The following is a 15,658-nucleotide window of genomic DNA, read 5'->3' as shown; positions in this document are numbered from 1 at the left end:
TAACCAACCCTGTGAGCGAGTTTGATCATTTGTCATTTTAAATCTTAACAGTGATGTTAGGCAAGCTTAGCTTAGCTTTTGGAGCAGGGCTTTGTAAACAAAAGGAGCGTAATGATGTGATCTACATGACTTTAAAGAGGTTCAACCAAACTTTTGGTAAAGAGTGCCGTGATGAGTAGTAAACCGCCTCCTGTGAAAAAACAAAATTTCACCTGTGGCTTGGATGTGGGTAGGGGGGTGAGACCTGTAGGTAGGGTGTGAGACTGGTGGGTAGGGTATGTGACCTGTGGGTAGTGGGTGAGTCCTGTGGATAGATGTGAGACCTGTGGGTAGGTTGTGAGACCTGTGGGTAGATGTGAGACCTGTGGGTAGGTTGTGAGACCTGTGGGTAGGTTGTGAGACCTGTGGGTAGGTGTTGAGACCTATGGGTAGATGTGAGACCTGATGGTAGGTTGTGAGACCTGTTGGTAGGTTGTGAGACCTGTTGGCAGGGGTGAGACCTGTGGGTAGATGTGAGACCTGTTGGTAGGTTGTGAGACCTGTGGGTAGATGTGAGACCTGTGGGTAGGTTGTGAGACCTGTGGGTAGGTTGTGAGACCTGTGGGTAGGTTGTGAGACCTGTGGGTAGGTTGTGAGATCTGTCAATAGATGGTGAGACCCGTGGGTAGGTTATGAGACATGTGGATAGGTTGTGAGACCTGTGGGTAGATCGTGAGACCTGTGGGTAGGTTGTGAGACCTGTGGGTAGGTTGTGAGACCTGTAGGTAGGGGGTGAGACCTGTCGGTAGGTGATGAGACCTGTGGGTAGGTTATTAATTTAATACATGGTTAGATCTCTGGTCTGACAGTAGATTGACTGCTACACTCCTTCAATATGGATAGAAAGGAATTTCATGCAAATGTAGTTTTCTATTTATTTAGTAGTACCCGTTTGCATGTGATATTACACTTTCAGACTTTGTATGAGATAAAACTCAGCATTACATTTAATTATTTAGCAGATGTTCTTATTCAGGGCGACAACAAGTGAATTCAATTCAAAAAGCTGACACTCACACACAGTTCTAAGCTCCCCACCGACCTGTCTCTTCCTCCACACATTCATTCTCAAACACACGGTCCCAGCTCCCCATCGACCTGCCTCTTCCTCCACACATTCATTCTCAAACACACGGTCCCAGCTCCCCACCGACCTGTCTCTTCCTCCACACATTCATTCTCAAACACACGGTCCCAGCTCCCCACCGACCTGCCTCTTCCTCCACACATTCATTCTCAAACACACGGTCCCAGCTCCCCACCGACCTGCCTCTTCCTCCACACATTCATTCACAAACACACGGTCCCAGCTCCCCACCGACCTGTCTCTTCCTCCACACATTCATTCACAAACACACAGTCCCAGCTCCCCACCGACCTGTCTCTTCCTCCACACATTCATTCTCAAACACACGGTACCAGCTCCCCAGCCTGCCTCTTCCTCCACATTCATTCTCAAACACACGGTCCCAGCTCCCCACCGACCTGCCTCTTCCTCCACACATTCATTCTCAAACACACGGTCTCCCCATCGACCTGCCTCTTCCTCCACACATTCATTCTCAAACACACGGTCCCAGCTCCCCACCGACCTGCCTCTTCCTCCACACATTCATTCTCAAACACACGGTCCCAGCTCCCCACCGACCTGCCTCTTCCTCCACACATTCATTCTCAAACACACGGTCCCAGCTCCCCACCGACCTGCCTCTTCCTCCACACATTCATTCTCAAACACACGGTCCCAGCTCCCCACCGACCTGTCTCTTCCTCCACACATTCATTCTCAAACACACGGTCCCAGCTCCCCACCGACCTGCCTCTTCCTCCACACATTCATTCTCAAACACACGGTCCCAGCTCCCCACCGACCTGTCTCTTCCTTCATTCTCAAACACAAGGTCCCAGCTCCCCACCGACCTGTCTCTTCCTCCACACATTCATTCTCAAACACACGGTCCCAGCTCCCCACCGACCTGCCTCTTCCTCCACACATTCATTCTCAAACACAAGGTCCCAGCTCCCCACCGACCTGTCTCTTCCTCCAGGTCCCAGCTCCCCACCGACCTGCCTCTTCCTCCACACATTCATTCTCAAACACATCACACGGTCCCAGCTCCCCACCGACCTGTCTCTTCCTCCACACATTCATTCTCAAACACACGGTCCCAGCTCCCCACCGACCTGTCTCTTCCTCCACACATTCATTCTCAAACACACGGTCCCAGCTCCCCACCGACCTGTCTCTTCCTCCACACATTCATTCTCAAACACACGGTCCCAGCTCCCCACCGACCTGTCTCTTCCTCCACACATTCATTCTCAAACACACGGTCCCAGCTCCCCACCGACCTGTCTCTTCCTCCACACATTCATTCTCAAACACACGGTCCCAGCTCCCCACCAACCTGTCTCTTCCTCCACACATTCATTCACAAACACACGGTCCCAGCTCCCCACCGACCTGTCTCTTCCTCCACACATTCATTCTCAAACACACGGTCCCAGCTCCCCACCGACCTGCCTCTTCCTCCACACATTCATTCACAAACACAAGGTCCCAGCTCCCCACACCTGTCTCTTCCTCCACACATTCATTCTCAAACACACGGTCCCAGCTCCCCACCGACCTGTCTCTTCCTCCACACATTCATTCTCAAACACACGGTCCCAGCTCCCCACCGACCTGTCTCTTCCTCCACACATTCATTCTCAAACACACGGTCCCAGCTCCCCACCGACCTGTCTCTTCCTCCACACATTCATTCTCAAACACACGGTCCCAGCTCCCCACCGACCTGTCTCTTCCTCCACACACCTGATTCAGACTAAAATACAGTAATATGTTAGCTGTCATCTGATTGCCTAGAATACAGTAATATCTTAGTGGTCACCAGATGCAGACTAGAATACGGTAATATGTTAGCTGTGCACACCACAGGAGGTTGGTGGCACCTTAATTGAGGAGAACAGGCTCTTGGTAATGTCAGGAGTGGAATAGGTGTAATGGTATCAAATATATGGTTTCCATTTGTTTGATGCCATTACATTTGGTTCGTTCCAGCCATTATTATGAGCCGTTCTCCCCTTAGCAGCCTCCACTGGTGCACACCTATCCCAGAATTTAGAGACAATATTCTCAACAGCCCTTGAATACACATTCACCACGACACAGAACTTCATAGCATGTGTAAGTGTGTTTATTAGCTCTTCCTGTCAGGCCCTGTTGCTGATGCTTTGTGATTGGATGATGTCATGTGATACATGATGAAGCAACATTCCTGTTCTAGATCCCTCCCTCAGCTGTCAATCCCTGGAACTGGCCGTTTGACACCTCTCCTGCTCTACCTAGCACAGGTACATGTGTTTGATGATTTGTAGCACTCATTTATTAAGGACCAGACTGAGAAAATTCCACTCTCTCTCACTCTGCTTCACATTGTGCCTACTAACAGCCCAGAGCCGTGGTATATTTAAGAAATAAGGCACGAGGGGATGTGGTATATGGCCAATATACCATGGCTAAAGGTTGTTCTTATGCACAACGCAATGTGGAGTGCCTGGACACACCCTTAGCCGTGGTATATTGGCCATATAACACAACCCCTAGAGGTGCCTTGTTGCTATAAGAAACTGGTTACCAGTGTAATTAGAGCAGTAAAAATAAATGTTTCGTCATACACGTGGTATAGCACAGCTGTCAGCCAATAAGCATTCAGGGCTCAAGCCACCTAGTTTATATTGGCCATTAGACTTCCGTTGCCGTACCTCCAAAATCGCGTCATTGTCACGGGAAGACTGTTTCTCGACGAGGCTAATTGGACACACACCCCACCCCGTCTGGTCTCATTGTTTAATGATAGATCTAATCATCTGTGCAGGGCCTATTTTGTGCTTTCATGACCGTTGTGAACAAGTAACAAGTTATTGTCTTACTCAGCGTTAAAGCAGCCTGAATAGTTGTAGCTGCAGAAATAGTTGAAGTCCACACAGTGGCACTATCGAGCCACGCAGTCCAAGCTCACTAAATAAACTATAGTAGATTTATACGTACACCGTATCATCACACCCTCTTCTCACCATGCATTTTCTCTTTGTCCACAAGGTCGCAATGGCATATCAATGTACATGTGATTTAAAAAAATCTCTTGGGGAGAATTGGCTTGTTTCATGCTGAGACACATTTGCAATCATAATACTGACAGGCATCGTTTCTCTGTAATATTAAATTATGCTGAGACAAGAATCAGAAGGCATAGAGAGCACATGCACATGCACACATACACCACCAGCCAAAAGTTTGGATGCAACCAACTCGTTCAAGAGTCTCTTTATTTGTACTATTTTCTACATTGCAGAATAATAGGGAATACATCAAAACTATGAAACAACACATATGGAATCATGTAGTAACCAAAAAAGTGTTAAACAAAACAAAATATATTTTAGATTTTAGATTCTTAAAAGTAGCCACCTTTTGCTTGATGACAGCTTTACACACTCTTGGCATTCTCTCAAACAGCTTCATGAGGAATGCTGAGCACTTGTTGGCTGCTTTTCCTTCACTCTGTGATCCAACTCATCCCAAACCATCTCAATTGGGTTGAGGTCGGGGGATTGTGGAGGCCAGGTCATCTGATGCAGCACTCCATCACTCTCCTTGGTCAAATAGCCTTTACACAACCTGGAGGTTTGTTTTAGGTCATTGTTCTGTTGAAAAACAAATGATAGTCCCACTAAGCGCAAACCAGATGGGATGGTGTATCGCTGCAGAATGCTGTGGTAGCCATGTTGGTTAAGTGTTCCTTGAATTCTAAATAAATCACTGTCAGTGTCACCAGCAAAGTACCCACACACCATCACACCTCCTCCTCCATGCAGATTTTCAACAGTCTTGTAACGGTGGTCCTCTGACGAGGAGGAGTAGTAGGAAGGATCGGAGGACCAATGCGCAGCGTGGAAAGTGTCCATATAGTTTAATAAGAATAATGAACACTGAACAAAACAATAAACAACAATGTGAAATAACAAAAACGAAACAGTCCCGTGTGGGAACAAACACTGACACGGAAAATAATCACCCACAACTCAAAGTGAACCAGGCTACCTAAGTATGGTTCTCAATCAGGGACAACGAATGACAGCTGCCTCTGATTGAGAACCATACCAGGCCAAACACAGAAATCCCAAATCATAGAAAAGGGAACATAGACAACCCACCCAACTTACGCCGTGACCATACTAAAACTAAAACAAAACAAAGGAACTAAGGTCAGAACGTGACAGGTCTAATGTCCATTGCTCGTGTTTCTTGGCCCAATCAAGTCTCTTCTTATTATTGGTGTCCTTTAGTAGTGTTTTTTTCTGCAATTCTTAACAGTTTATGTTGAGATGTGTCTGTTACTTGAGCTCTTTGAAGCATTTATTTGGGCTGCAATCTGAGGTGCATTTAACTCTAATGAACTTATCCTCTGCAGCAGAGGTAACTCTGGGTCTTCCTGTCCTGTGGCGGTCCTCATGAGAGACAGTTTCATCAGAGCGCTTGATGGTTTTTGCGACTGCACTTGAAGAAACTTTCAAAGTTCTTGAAATTATCCGGATGGATTGACCTTCATGTCTTAAAGTAATCATGGACTGTTGTTTCTCTTTGCTTATTGGAGCTGTTCTTGCCATATGGACTTTACCAAATAGGGCTATCTTCTGTATACCACCCCGACCTTGCCAAAACACAACTGACTGGCTCAAATGCATTAAGAAGGAAATTCACTTTTAACATTTTTAAATGCCAAGAGAGTGCAAGAGTGTGCAAAGATGTCATCAAGCTAAAGGATGGCTACTTTGAAGAATCTTTAACATAAAGTTTTGATCTCTTCACTGGGGGTGACTGTTAGTTGGCAAAATGAAGAAGAATACTTCACACGTTTAAGAACATTCTAATGTTGTATGTAAAATACTTTTATTTAACTAGGTAAGTAATTTATCAACAAATTCATATTTACAATGACAGCCTAGGAACAGTGTGTTAACTGCAGAACAACAGATTTTTACCTTGTCTGCTCAGGGATTCGATCTAGCAACCTTTCGGTTACTGGCCTAACACTCTAACCACTATGCTACCTGCCGCCCCAATACAGTTTCATGTATTAATTTGCTGGGTGAAAATGAATTGAAATGTATTCCAGGTGACCACCTCATGAAGCTGGTTGAGAGAATGCCTAGAGTGTCATCATGGAAAAGGGTGGTTACTTTAAAGAATCTTAAATATAATGTTTTGATGTCTTCACTATTATTTTACAATGTAGAAAATAGTGAAAATAAAGAAAAACCCTGGAATGAGTAGGTGTGTCCAAACCTTTGACTGGTACTCTACATGCACATCATGTACACACACGCACGCACGCACACTGACGCACACACACGCACACACATGCACACACATATGCAATCACACACACAGACACTATGTGTTTTTTTTTCAGTTGCCAAGAAACCACAGCTCATACTTCCTCCTAGTCTGTCTGCAGAAAGTATTCAAGAAAAGATCATAACACCACACATATTACCACAGACAGATACACAGACAGACAGACCGGAGGTGTCTGAGAGCAGATAACTGAAACTGGTGTGTAGTTGATACAGCCTTGTGTTTGGTGTGCAGTTTTGCCTAGCGTGTCGGTCAGTTAGGGGCAGGATGGGGTGTCTCCAGCCGTACGTTACCAGTATCCTGTTCTTCCTGAGTGGACTCATCCAATGGGGTAAGAGGATCTTCAGGTCACCACACACACCTCCAGTCCTACCCATGGGGGTGCCTGTTGGTTAGCAAAATGAGGAAGAACACTACACACATTTAAGAACATTCTAATGTTATATATAAAATGTTATACAGTTTCCTCTATTCATTTGCTGGGTGAAAAAATTATCTGCATAAAGGCACAAAAGGTTGTGCAAATTCTCGGTTCTCTTTGACCTGTTAATTATCAGCAAAGTTCAAAGTATTGAGTTGCATTTTAGAGTCTTTGGGTCAGATGATGGGGGTGGACTGTTGAAATGGCCACAGTTCTATATCAGTGTTTCTAAAATCTCCTCTCTTCATAGTTGGTCTACTGATGAAATGTTATGAAATACTGTTCGTGTGACAGAAAATGTCTACTTGGAATGAGTCACAGTGTTTTTGATTTGATCAAACAAGCGCTATGAAAACAATTTAACTAACACAAACCCTGACGATTGAAAATTATATATTCAAAATTGCAATTTATCAGCAGTAATTACAACTTTTGATTAGCAGCACAATCAAACCTCCCCACAGCAGGTGTTAGTCTAAGAGATGGAGCTGGTCTAAGAGATGGAGCTGGTCTAAGAGATGGAGCTGTGGCTGTTTTCAAGCCATTACAATTGTCACATGACAGTTGCGATATGAATGCATTATTTATAGTTTGTTGATGAGAGGCAGACAGTGCAGACTGCAATCATTCTAAAAAAGAGAGGTCATATTTGAAGCTAGATATAATTCTCTTTAAGTTAGTCTGAGAATATCATCTTCCTGTATTGACTTATGTTCTCCATCTAGGCGGGGCCAGGGTGCTTGTGGAGGTGCAGTCTGGCCCTCTGCATCGTGTGATTGGCTACCCTATCTCCATCTCCTGCAACGTGAGTGGCTTCTCTAACCCGTCGGCCCAGCAGGACTTCAGATTCTCAGTCTACAAGCCAAAAAACCCCACCCAGGAGATCCAGATCATCAGCACAGATGACCAAAACTATGCCATGGCGGTGTACGGCGTCCGCGTCAGGGGAGGTGTCATCACTCTGGAGCGCCTGTCAGTGACCTCGGTCCTTTTCCATGTGAAGAGTCTGGAGGATGGGGACGAGGGAGAGTATGAGTGCCACACCCCAAACTCAGAAGCTGTATATGACGGGACATACAACGCAAAGACCACATTGAAGGGTAATGTTTTTTTCTTACTTATTCATCTAATTTTGCCTAAATGACAATGCCTTCTGTGGTTGCTGTATGTGTATCATTAACAAGCCATTATTTGAAATAACTCTGGACTTGTCTACCAGATATACTGTATCAGTCAATCAGAACCATACTGTAGTGTTGATGTCCATCCCTCAAATCCTGTTTCCATAGTGATTGGGGACACCCTGACCGCCTCCTCCACTGGCCCCGCCTCCTTTAGCCTATCAGAGGGTGACGACCTAACCCTGCAATGTCTCGCCTCCAGCAACACCTTCCAGCACACCCACCTGTCCATCACCTGGTATCACCATGGAGACAGGGAAGCCTCACCCCACCCCATCATCTCCCTGGACCGTGATTTGAAGGTGAGTCCGGGTCAGCGGTTTGAGGGTCGATACCAGGCAGGGTTCATTGTTTTGGACAAGCTGGAGGAGGCCACCTACAGGCTGAAGATGGCAAGGATTGAGCTGTCCGATGCAGGGAGGATCTCCTGCCAGGCCCAGGAGTGGATCCAAGACCCAGACCGGAGCTGGTACCGAATCGCCCAAAAAGACACACAGCCAACCACTTTGGAGGTCAAAGCCATAGGTGAGAAACACCTTAGTGTTTTTTTACTTCCAATCCTTAGCCCAAATTGTGTTTACACAGCCATCAAATATGTGGGTGATTGTTCTGGGTTATGAGGACTTATGGCTTAAGAGGACTTATGCCCATTCACTCTTTTGTCTTATTTCCTGTAAGTAAATGCTGAGATGGGGTTTCCTGTGTCTCAGAGGTGATTATGAGGGCTGAGTTTACTGTATGTCTAAGAGATTATTGTGAGTTATTTCCTGTCTTTCTCTCAGTGGTGGCTCCAGACCAGGGCTCTAGTTCTATGGTGGTGAGTATGACCGTGCACAAAACACACCTTCAAGAGGGGGAGGAGCTATCTTTGCAGTGCATTGTGAACACACAGGGCCCGGTGGGTCAGTTCTTCTCAGTGGCCTGGGTCAAGGACAACCAGGAGCTGGCCAATATTGGGCCCACGGGGGTCCTGTCTGTGGGGCCGGAGTATGGGGGGCGAGAGAGAGGGGGTGAGCTCAGAGCTGTGCGAACGAGGGAGAAGACACACCTGCTCAACCTGCGACCTGTCAGAACCCAGGACCAGGGAGTGTACCACTGCAGGGCCTGGCCAGAGGAGAGGGATGGGAACGGGATCTTCACACAGGGATCCACCCAGGACTCCACCACAGAGACTATCACCATCACAGCTACAGGTGAGTGATCTGATACCAAGCCAATCAGAAGCAAGGCTACAGGTGTGTAAGCAAGTAAGAAGCCAATCCAAGTCAGAGCTACATTTTTACGCTTACATTTTAGTCATTTAGCCGACGCTCTGTGATCAGAGACCTGGAGGGGAGTTGCAGTGAGATTAGTAGGCGAGCAGCCTCTAGTATTGCCTGCCCTGTGAGTTGGAGGGGACTGGGAAAGGGTGAGGTCAAAAGTGTCAAGGAGGGGAAAGAGAGAGTTGGAAATAAATTAATCGAAGGCAGATGTCGGGAGGTTGAAGTCTCCAAGTACAAAGATCAGTGAGCCATCGTCAGGACATTAGCTTATCAAGGTGTCAAGCTCATTGAGGAGCTCTCCAATGGCACTTGGTGGGCGATAGATGACAATAATGTTAAGCTTGAGTGGACATGTGACAGTGACAGCATGGAATTCAAATGAGGAGATGGACAGGTGAGAGACTATGAGAGAAAACATTGTCAGATGAAGAAAGAGCAGCTGGGTCATTAAGATGAGTCATCAAGCACTGAGTCAGAGCCAGAGCAAAATTGTAGGTGTTTCATCAGCTTTCCATGTGGTTGCTACACCAATCAACAACATGGGGTGAGATCCTCAATAAGTTCAGTTTGTGCATTGACCTGGCTCTGAAAACAGTTATTACATATGTACAACACACACACACACTCATCACTCACACACTCATCACACACACACACTTATCACACACTGATAACACACTCAGCACCTTCTTTTTGTCTGTTCTCAGAAAGTGGTTTGGCTGTTGCCGTGGATACCCAACAGGTGAGTGTTGACGAAGGGGATGCGCTGCAACTCACCTGTAGAGTGAGCGGGGTCAAGGGTCAGCTCTCTGTCACCTGGCAACACAGATCAGCCTCAATGGCAACAGGCCCCTTCAGTGATGTCATCAGCCTGAGCCGTGTGGGTGTGATGGAACTGGGGGCAGAGTTTAGGAAGCGTAATGTTCGTACAATGCGTCCCATGGCAGACATATTCACCCTGGAGCTGGGTGAGGTCACGCCCTCTGACGCAGGAGCCTATCAGTGCACCGTCTCTGAGTGGACCACGGAAGCCAACGGCAACGGCAAGAAAACTCACAGCCAATCACAGGACTGCAGCGTAGAGGTTCATCATGTGGGTAAGAGCACTTTCTGCATCGTGGTGCTAGAGGCGTCACTATAGGCCCGGGTTCAATCCAAGGCTATGTCGCAGCCGGCCACGACCGGAAGACCCATGAAGCGGCTCACAATTGGCCCAGCGTTGTCCGGGTTAGTGGTTTGGCCGGCCGGGATGACAAAGAGAGGTCATAGACCATGGGAAGTAGGGTTGTTGAGGGTGCTACAGCACCACCTAAAAAAACCAGAATAAAAAACAAATGTGCGCTGGGCCTACTAGTCCTGTATTAACAGACCTATATAACAGTCTGTAATGAGGGCAAAACAGAAAACCTCCACCCTCACCCCCAAACTACTTCCTGCGGCTATATGGGAAAGGGAGAGGGAGAGTTTCAAAGTTGACAAACATAACATAAAAATTCAAAAAGATATTTGCTTGCCTCGTTGATGTCCATGAATATTTAATTTAACCCAGCACAAATATTTATTCTTCAAAGTTACTGGAGACAGTGTTGGTAAAGATCAACTGAGCAAGAAGCATGAGGTAGGCTTTCAGCTCCCACATGATCTATGTAGAGATCAATAACTTTATACTTGATGACTGATCTCTCACATCAGATAGATTGATTCAATATTTTTGCAGATGTTCTCCTTATCCTCACAGCCACTGTTAGAGTTTGGCCCTAAGAGGCCTGATAGTTGTCATCAGTGATATCTCATCATTGTCATCTCAGTGGTATGTCATCATTGTCATCAGTGATATCTCATCATTGTCCTTGCAGAGTCTCTGCTGAGTGTGTACCTGAGTAGTCGTGGTGTCCAGGTGACAGTGGGGGGAGAGGTGGAGCTGGTGTGTCGGGTTCAAGGGCCCTCCCTCCCCGTTACTGTAACGTGGAGCCTGCAGCGTGAGGGGCAGTCTGCCCCAGACAACATCCTGACCCTGTCGTACACTGGTGACATCACGTGGAGTGGCGACCAGAGCAATTACCAGTTGAGGGCGACCACCGGGAAGAAGGAAGTGCGTTACTACCTCCGCATCATCAAAGCGAGCCACAAGGAGGCTGGGCGCTACCAGTGTGTGATCTCAGTGTTCCTGCAAGGGAGACACAGGAAGCCACAGAACTCCAACGCTCTGGGTGTGCTGGTCCAGACTCCAAGTAGGTCAGGTCAACAGGTCAACCTGGGGTTAGAGTTAGGGTCTCAGCCTCCATCACGCTTTCTTTATTTACCTGTCTTTCTCTCTCTCCCTCTTCCAGAGGGTGTACTCACCTTGTCCTCTAGCTCCTCCCCTCTGGATAAGAGTGTCAATACAGACATACAGATGGAATGCTCCGTAGCCAAAGCAACCTCTAACTCATCCCGCTTCGCTGTCAGCTGGTTGGCCCAGAAGAACGGGGAGGGGAACAAGACGGTCCTCAGCTCAGACCGTGATGCTGTGATAACGCTAGGGCTGGGATTAGGCACAGAACAGCGAATCAGCATGAGAAGACGTGAGGGGCGGAGCTTTGAGCTGACCATTCGACAGGCCCGTAGCTGGGACAATGGGATGTACTACTGCGTGGTGGAGGAGTGGCTACAGGATCCTCACGGCCAATGGTACAAGCTCCCGCCCTCTTCTGCAGCCATGGAACTCCGCCTAAAAGAGACAGGTGAGTTACTCCGATTACTGCAGGTTAGGATATGGACCTGAACTGTACTGATTTGTACTGTACTGATTTGTACGGTACTGATTTGTACTGTACTGATTTGTACTGTACTGATTTGTACTGATTTGTACGGTACTGATTTGTACGGTACTGATTTGTACTGATTTGTACTGTACTGATTTGTACTGATTTGTACTGTACTGATTTGTACTGATTTGTACGGTACTGATTTGTACGGTACTGATTTGTACGGTACTGATTTGTACTGATTTGTACGGTACTGATTTGTACGGTACTGATTTGTACGGTACTGATTTGTACTGATTTGTACTGTACTGATTTGTACTGATTTGTATGGTACTAATTTGTACGGTACTGATTTGTACTGTACTGATTTGTACTGATTTGTACGGTACTGATTTGTACAGTACTGATTTGTACTGATTTGTACGCTACTGATTTGTACGGTACTGATTTGTACTGATTTGTACTGTACTGATTTGTACTGATTTGTATGGTACTGATTTGTACGGTACTGATTTGTACTGATTTGTACTGTACTGATTTGTACTGATTTGTACTGTACTGATTTGTATGGTACTGATTTGTACGGTACTGATTTGTACTGATTTGTACTGTACTGATTTGTACTGATTTGTACTGTACTGATTTGTACTGTACTGATTTGTACTGTACTGATTTGTACGGTACTGATTTGTACTGTACTGATTTGTACGGTACTGATTTGTACTGATTTGTACTGATTTGTACTGTACTGATTTGTACGGTACTGATTTGTACTGTACTGATTTGTACTGTACTGATTTGTACTGATTTGTTGTACTGATTTGTACTGTTTGTACTGATTTGTACAGTACTGATTTGTACTGATTTGTACTGATTTGTACTGATTTGTACTGATTTGTACTGTACTGATTTGTACTGATTTGTACTGTACTGATTTGTACTGTACTGATTTGTACGGTACTGATTTGTACTGATTTGTACTGATTTGTACTGTACTGATTTGTACGGATTTGTACGGTACTGATTTGTACTGTACTGATTTGTACGGTACTGATTTGTACTGATTTGTACTGTACTGATTTGTACTGATTTGTACTGTACTGATTTGTACTGATTTGTACGGTACTGATTTGCTGAATTGGCCTGTTTTCCTAACCTGCAGCGTAAGTTCTCCTAACCTGCTACAAAAAGTCAAATCGGACAAAAGCTGAATTTCATCTAAGTCAAAATCGAGTTACCCTGATAACAAAGCAAGGCAATGCTGCATTGGTAGAAGGACATGGATCTGCAATGTATATCACATCTATAGAGTATCTTGTTGTGCTGATTTGCAGTTTCTCTGACTTTCTCTTCAATTCAATTCAAGGGGCTTTATTGGCATGGGAAACATATGTTAACATTGCCAAAGCAAGTGAAGTAGATAATATACAAAAGTGAAATAAACAATGCAAATGAACAGTAAACATTACACTCACAGAAGTTCCAAAATAATAAAGACATTACAAATGTCATATTATGCACATATACAGTGTTGTAACAATGTACAATTATCTGACCCCGCCTCTCTCTCTTTCTGTCTCTCTCTCTGTCCCAGTGACTGACCTCAGTGTTAACCAGACAGATCTGGAGATGGAGGTCAAAGAGGGGGAGGGGGCAGAGTTGACCTGTGCCTTGACCTCAGGTGACCCCGCCTCTCTCTACTCTCTCACCTGGTTCTACATGAGGCGTGGCTCCTCCTCCTCTCTCAGGGTTCCTCTAGTGATTCTTGGCCATGATGGTGTCCTGAAGTACCCTGAGGACCAGGACAACCAAGGGCTCCAGGACCAGAAGGGGAGGCTGATCTTCTCCAGGCCCACCCATGGTACCTTTCTGCTGGGTCTGCAGAGAGCTCTTCAGGGTGACAGTGGAGTCTACCAGTGTCAAGTGGACCAGTACAAGCTCATTCATAGCAACTGGGAATTAAGCGCCACCAACCAATCAGGAACAACCAACCTCACTGTACGACGACCAATAGGTATGATGGCATCACTTATGAGTCCATGACATCAGACTGTACAAATACAACTGAATCCGAATGTGTTGTCTTTATTTCTCACCTTCTTCTGTTCTCTCCTTCCCCAGAAGATGTGTCTGAGTTGCTGTCTGAACGAGGATTCGTTACTGAATCAATTCTATGCATCTTCATCCCTCTTGTCTGTATCCTGGCGATTCTTGTCGTGGTGCTGTCAATCAAGCTGAAGCGGCAGGGCTCAGCTGGAAACAAGAAACAGGCCAAATCTCTGTGGCTGGAGTTTAACCCACTGAATCCACGCCCAGAAGACTGAGCACAGGGGAGAGGAGAGAAGTGAAACAGAGAGAGGATGCGTAGATGAGAGGAAGAGTACATCAGTGAGGAGAGAAAAGGAGAGGATGTGGGATGGGGAGGGATTATAAGAGTGGGAAAAGGGGGATACGTGAGAGAACAGGAAAGGAGATGGGAGAGCGTGGTCCTTCTGTAGCTCAGTTGGTAGAGCATGGCGCTTGTAACGCCAGGGTAGTGGGTTCGATTCCCGGGACCACCCATACGTAGAATGTATGCACACATGACTGTAAGTCGCTTTGGATAAAAGCGTCTGCTAAATGGCATATATTATTATATTATTATTATAGGGCAGAATGAGCTTTTTTATGTTAATGTGGTTGATTTTTGGATCCAAGCATGCTTTTTACTTGTTTACAAATAGGATTTACAGTTGCACACATTTTCTAGAACTTGAAATGTACATTGGCACTGCTTTAACTTTGAGACAACTTTTTTCAAATGTAGTTTTACATCAGTATTCTCTGATCACTCAAAACTCAAAGGATCATGTCTGATCATTGTTTGTATGAATGAGTTTTTCACAAATATTATATTTGTGAATTGTTGAAAGACATTCTGCCATGTTCTGTACTCATTTGTAACATTTTGCCTCAAGAATGAATTAGTTTTATTTCTTAACTTGTTTGAGTTGGGACTGCTTACGAGACTTTTGAAACACTTCTGAAAGAACTCTGAGAAAGACTTTATGGTATCACAAACATTCTATATAAAGAGATGAATAAAGCGCTGCTCTCAGACATGTATCATTTGTAAAGTTGCTGGTGTATTATCTGGTTTGTAATAAATAGAGTATTATGACATGATTGATCTTCTTGGCTTTCTAACTCTGTCAGCATGGGACTGTGTTGAAAACTACCTCTTTGTCTCTTGTGGATGTGAATGTGGTGGTTTATGTCAACTCTCTCCTTGTCATATGTGAAACATATTGACTGCCCGTTAAACAGGAAGTAATTGCGTCTCTACCCTGTAAAGAGGAAGCATCTGTGGTCCTGCTGAGTTCTGCTGAGCTCTGAAAGGCCCAGTCATCTCTGGTCCTGCGGTCTGAATGTCATCTATGTAGGTCAGAGCAGTCGCACTGCGAAGAGAACGGAAACCTTCACACACGCACAGCAGTGTATTACTAAGTATACATTATCGCAAGCTTTTCATCAGTGAATGTTCCATCTCTGCTGTGCCTTGGCCATTGGGAAGTGGGCTGTGCATGTATGCGAGACATGACAAA

At 45.6% G+C, this 15,658-nt stretch overlaps 1 protein-coding gene and 1 long non-coding RNA gene across 16 annotated transcripts; one reads left to right on the top strand and one right to left on the bottom strand.

Annotated features, from left to right (window-relative positions):
• Positions 1 to 231: 231 nt before the first annotated feature.
• On the bottom strand, positions 232 to 6,385 carry LOC127915051 (uncharacterized). Of its 14 annotated transcripts, XR_008090041.1 has the most exons (7): positions 2,614 to 2,742; positions 2,448 to 2,559; positions 2,168 to 2,391; positions 1,960 to 2,015; positions 1,856 to 1,911; positions 1,576 to 1,799; positions 232 to 1,361 (listed from the first exon to the last, which is right to left on the bottom strand). It is a non-coding gene; the product is annotated as an uncharacterized LOC127915051 (long non-coding RNA). The 14 variants fall into 14 exon arrangements; XR_008090034.1 differs by lacking the exon at positions 1,856 to 1,911 and having other exon boundaries at positions 1,576 to 1,855; positions 2,614 to 6,385; XR_008090038.1 differs by lacking the exon at positions 1,856 to 1,911 and having other exon boundaries at positions 232 to 1,305; positions 1,576 to 1,855; positions 2,614 to 6,385.
• Positions 6,386 to 6,578: 193 nt separating this feature from the next.
• Positions 6,579 to 15,241, top strand: LOC118366799 (immunoglobulin superfamily member 2-like). Of its 2 annotated transcripts, none has more exons than XM_035749483.2 (9): positions 6,579 to 6,794; positions 7,610 to 7,984; positions 8,174 to 8,590; positions 8,848 to 9,258; positions 10,035 to 10,424; positions 11,184 to 11,558; positions 11,658 to 12,050; positions 13,669 to 14,088; positions 14,199 to 15,241. In XM_035749483.2, exons 1-9 carry the CDS (start codon positions 6,731 to 6,733, stop codon positions 14,396 to 14,398), a joined length of 3,045 nt encoding a protein of 1,014 aa, XP_035605376.1. In that variant the 5' UTR covers positions 6,579 to 6,730; the 3' UTR covers positions 14,399 to 15,241. The 2 variants fall into 2 exon arrangements, with proteins under 2 accessions (XP_035605376.1, XP_035605375.1); XM_035749482.2 differs by having other exon boundaries at positions 14,196 to 15,241.
• The last annotated feature ends 417 nt before the right edge of the window (positions 15,242 to 15,658 follow it).

Source organism: Oncorhynchus keta, chromosome 34, assembly GCF_023373465.1.
Source record: "Oncorhynchus keta strain PuntledgeMale-10-30-2019 chromosome 34, Oket_V2, whole genome shotgun sequence".
Lineage (NCBI taxonomy): Eukaryota > Metazoa > Chordata > Actinopteri > Salmoniformes > Salmonidae > Oncorhynchus > Oncorhynchus keta.
The sequence above is the reverse complement of the archived record's forward strand: the minus strand, read 5'-3'. Positions and strand labels throughout refer to the sequence as shown.

Bases quoted from the DNA above. Each gene is read 5' to 3' on its own strand.
- LOC118366799 (XM_035749482.2), top strand. From the start codon at position 6,731: ATGGGGTGTCTCCAGCCGTACGTTACCAGTATCCTGTTCTTCCTGAGT. The intron at 11,559-11,657 runs GTAGGTCAGGTC...TCCCTCTTCCAG, and splicing joins TGTGCTGGTCCAGACTCCAA to AGGGTGTACTCACCTTGTCC. The intron at 12,051-13,668 runs GTGAGTTACTCC...TCTCTGTCCCAG, and splicing joins ACTCCGCCTAAAAGAGACAG to TGACTGACCTCAGTGTTAAC.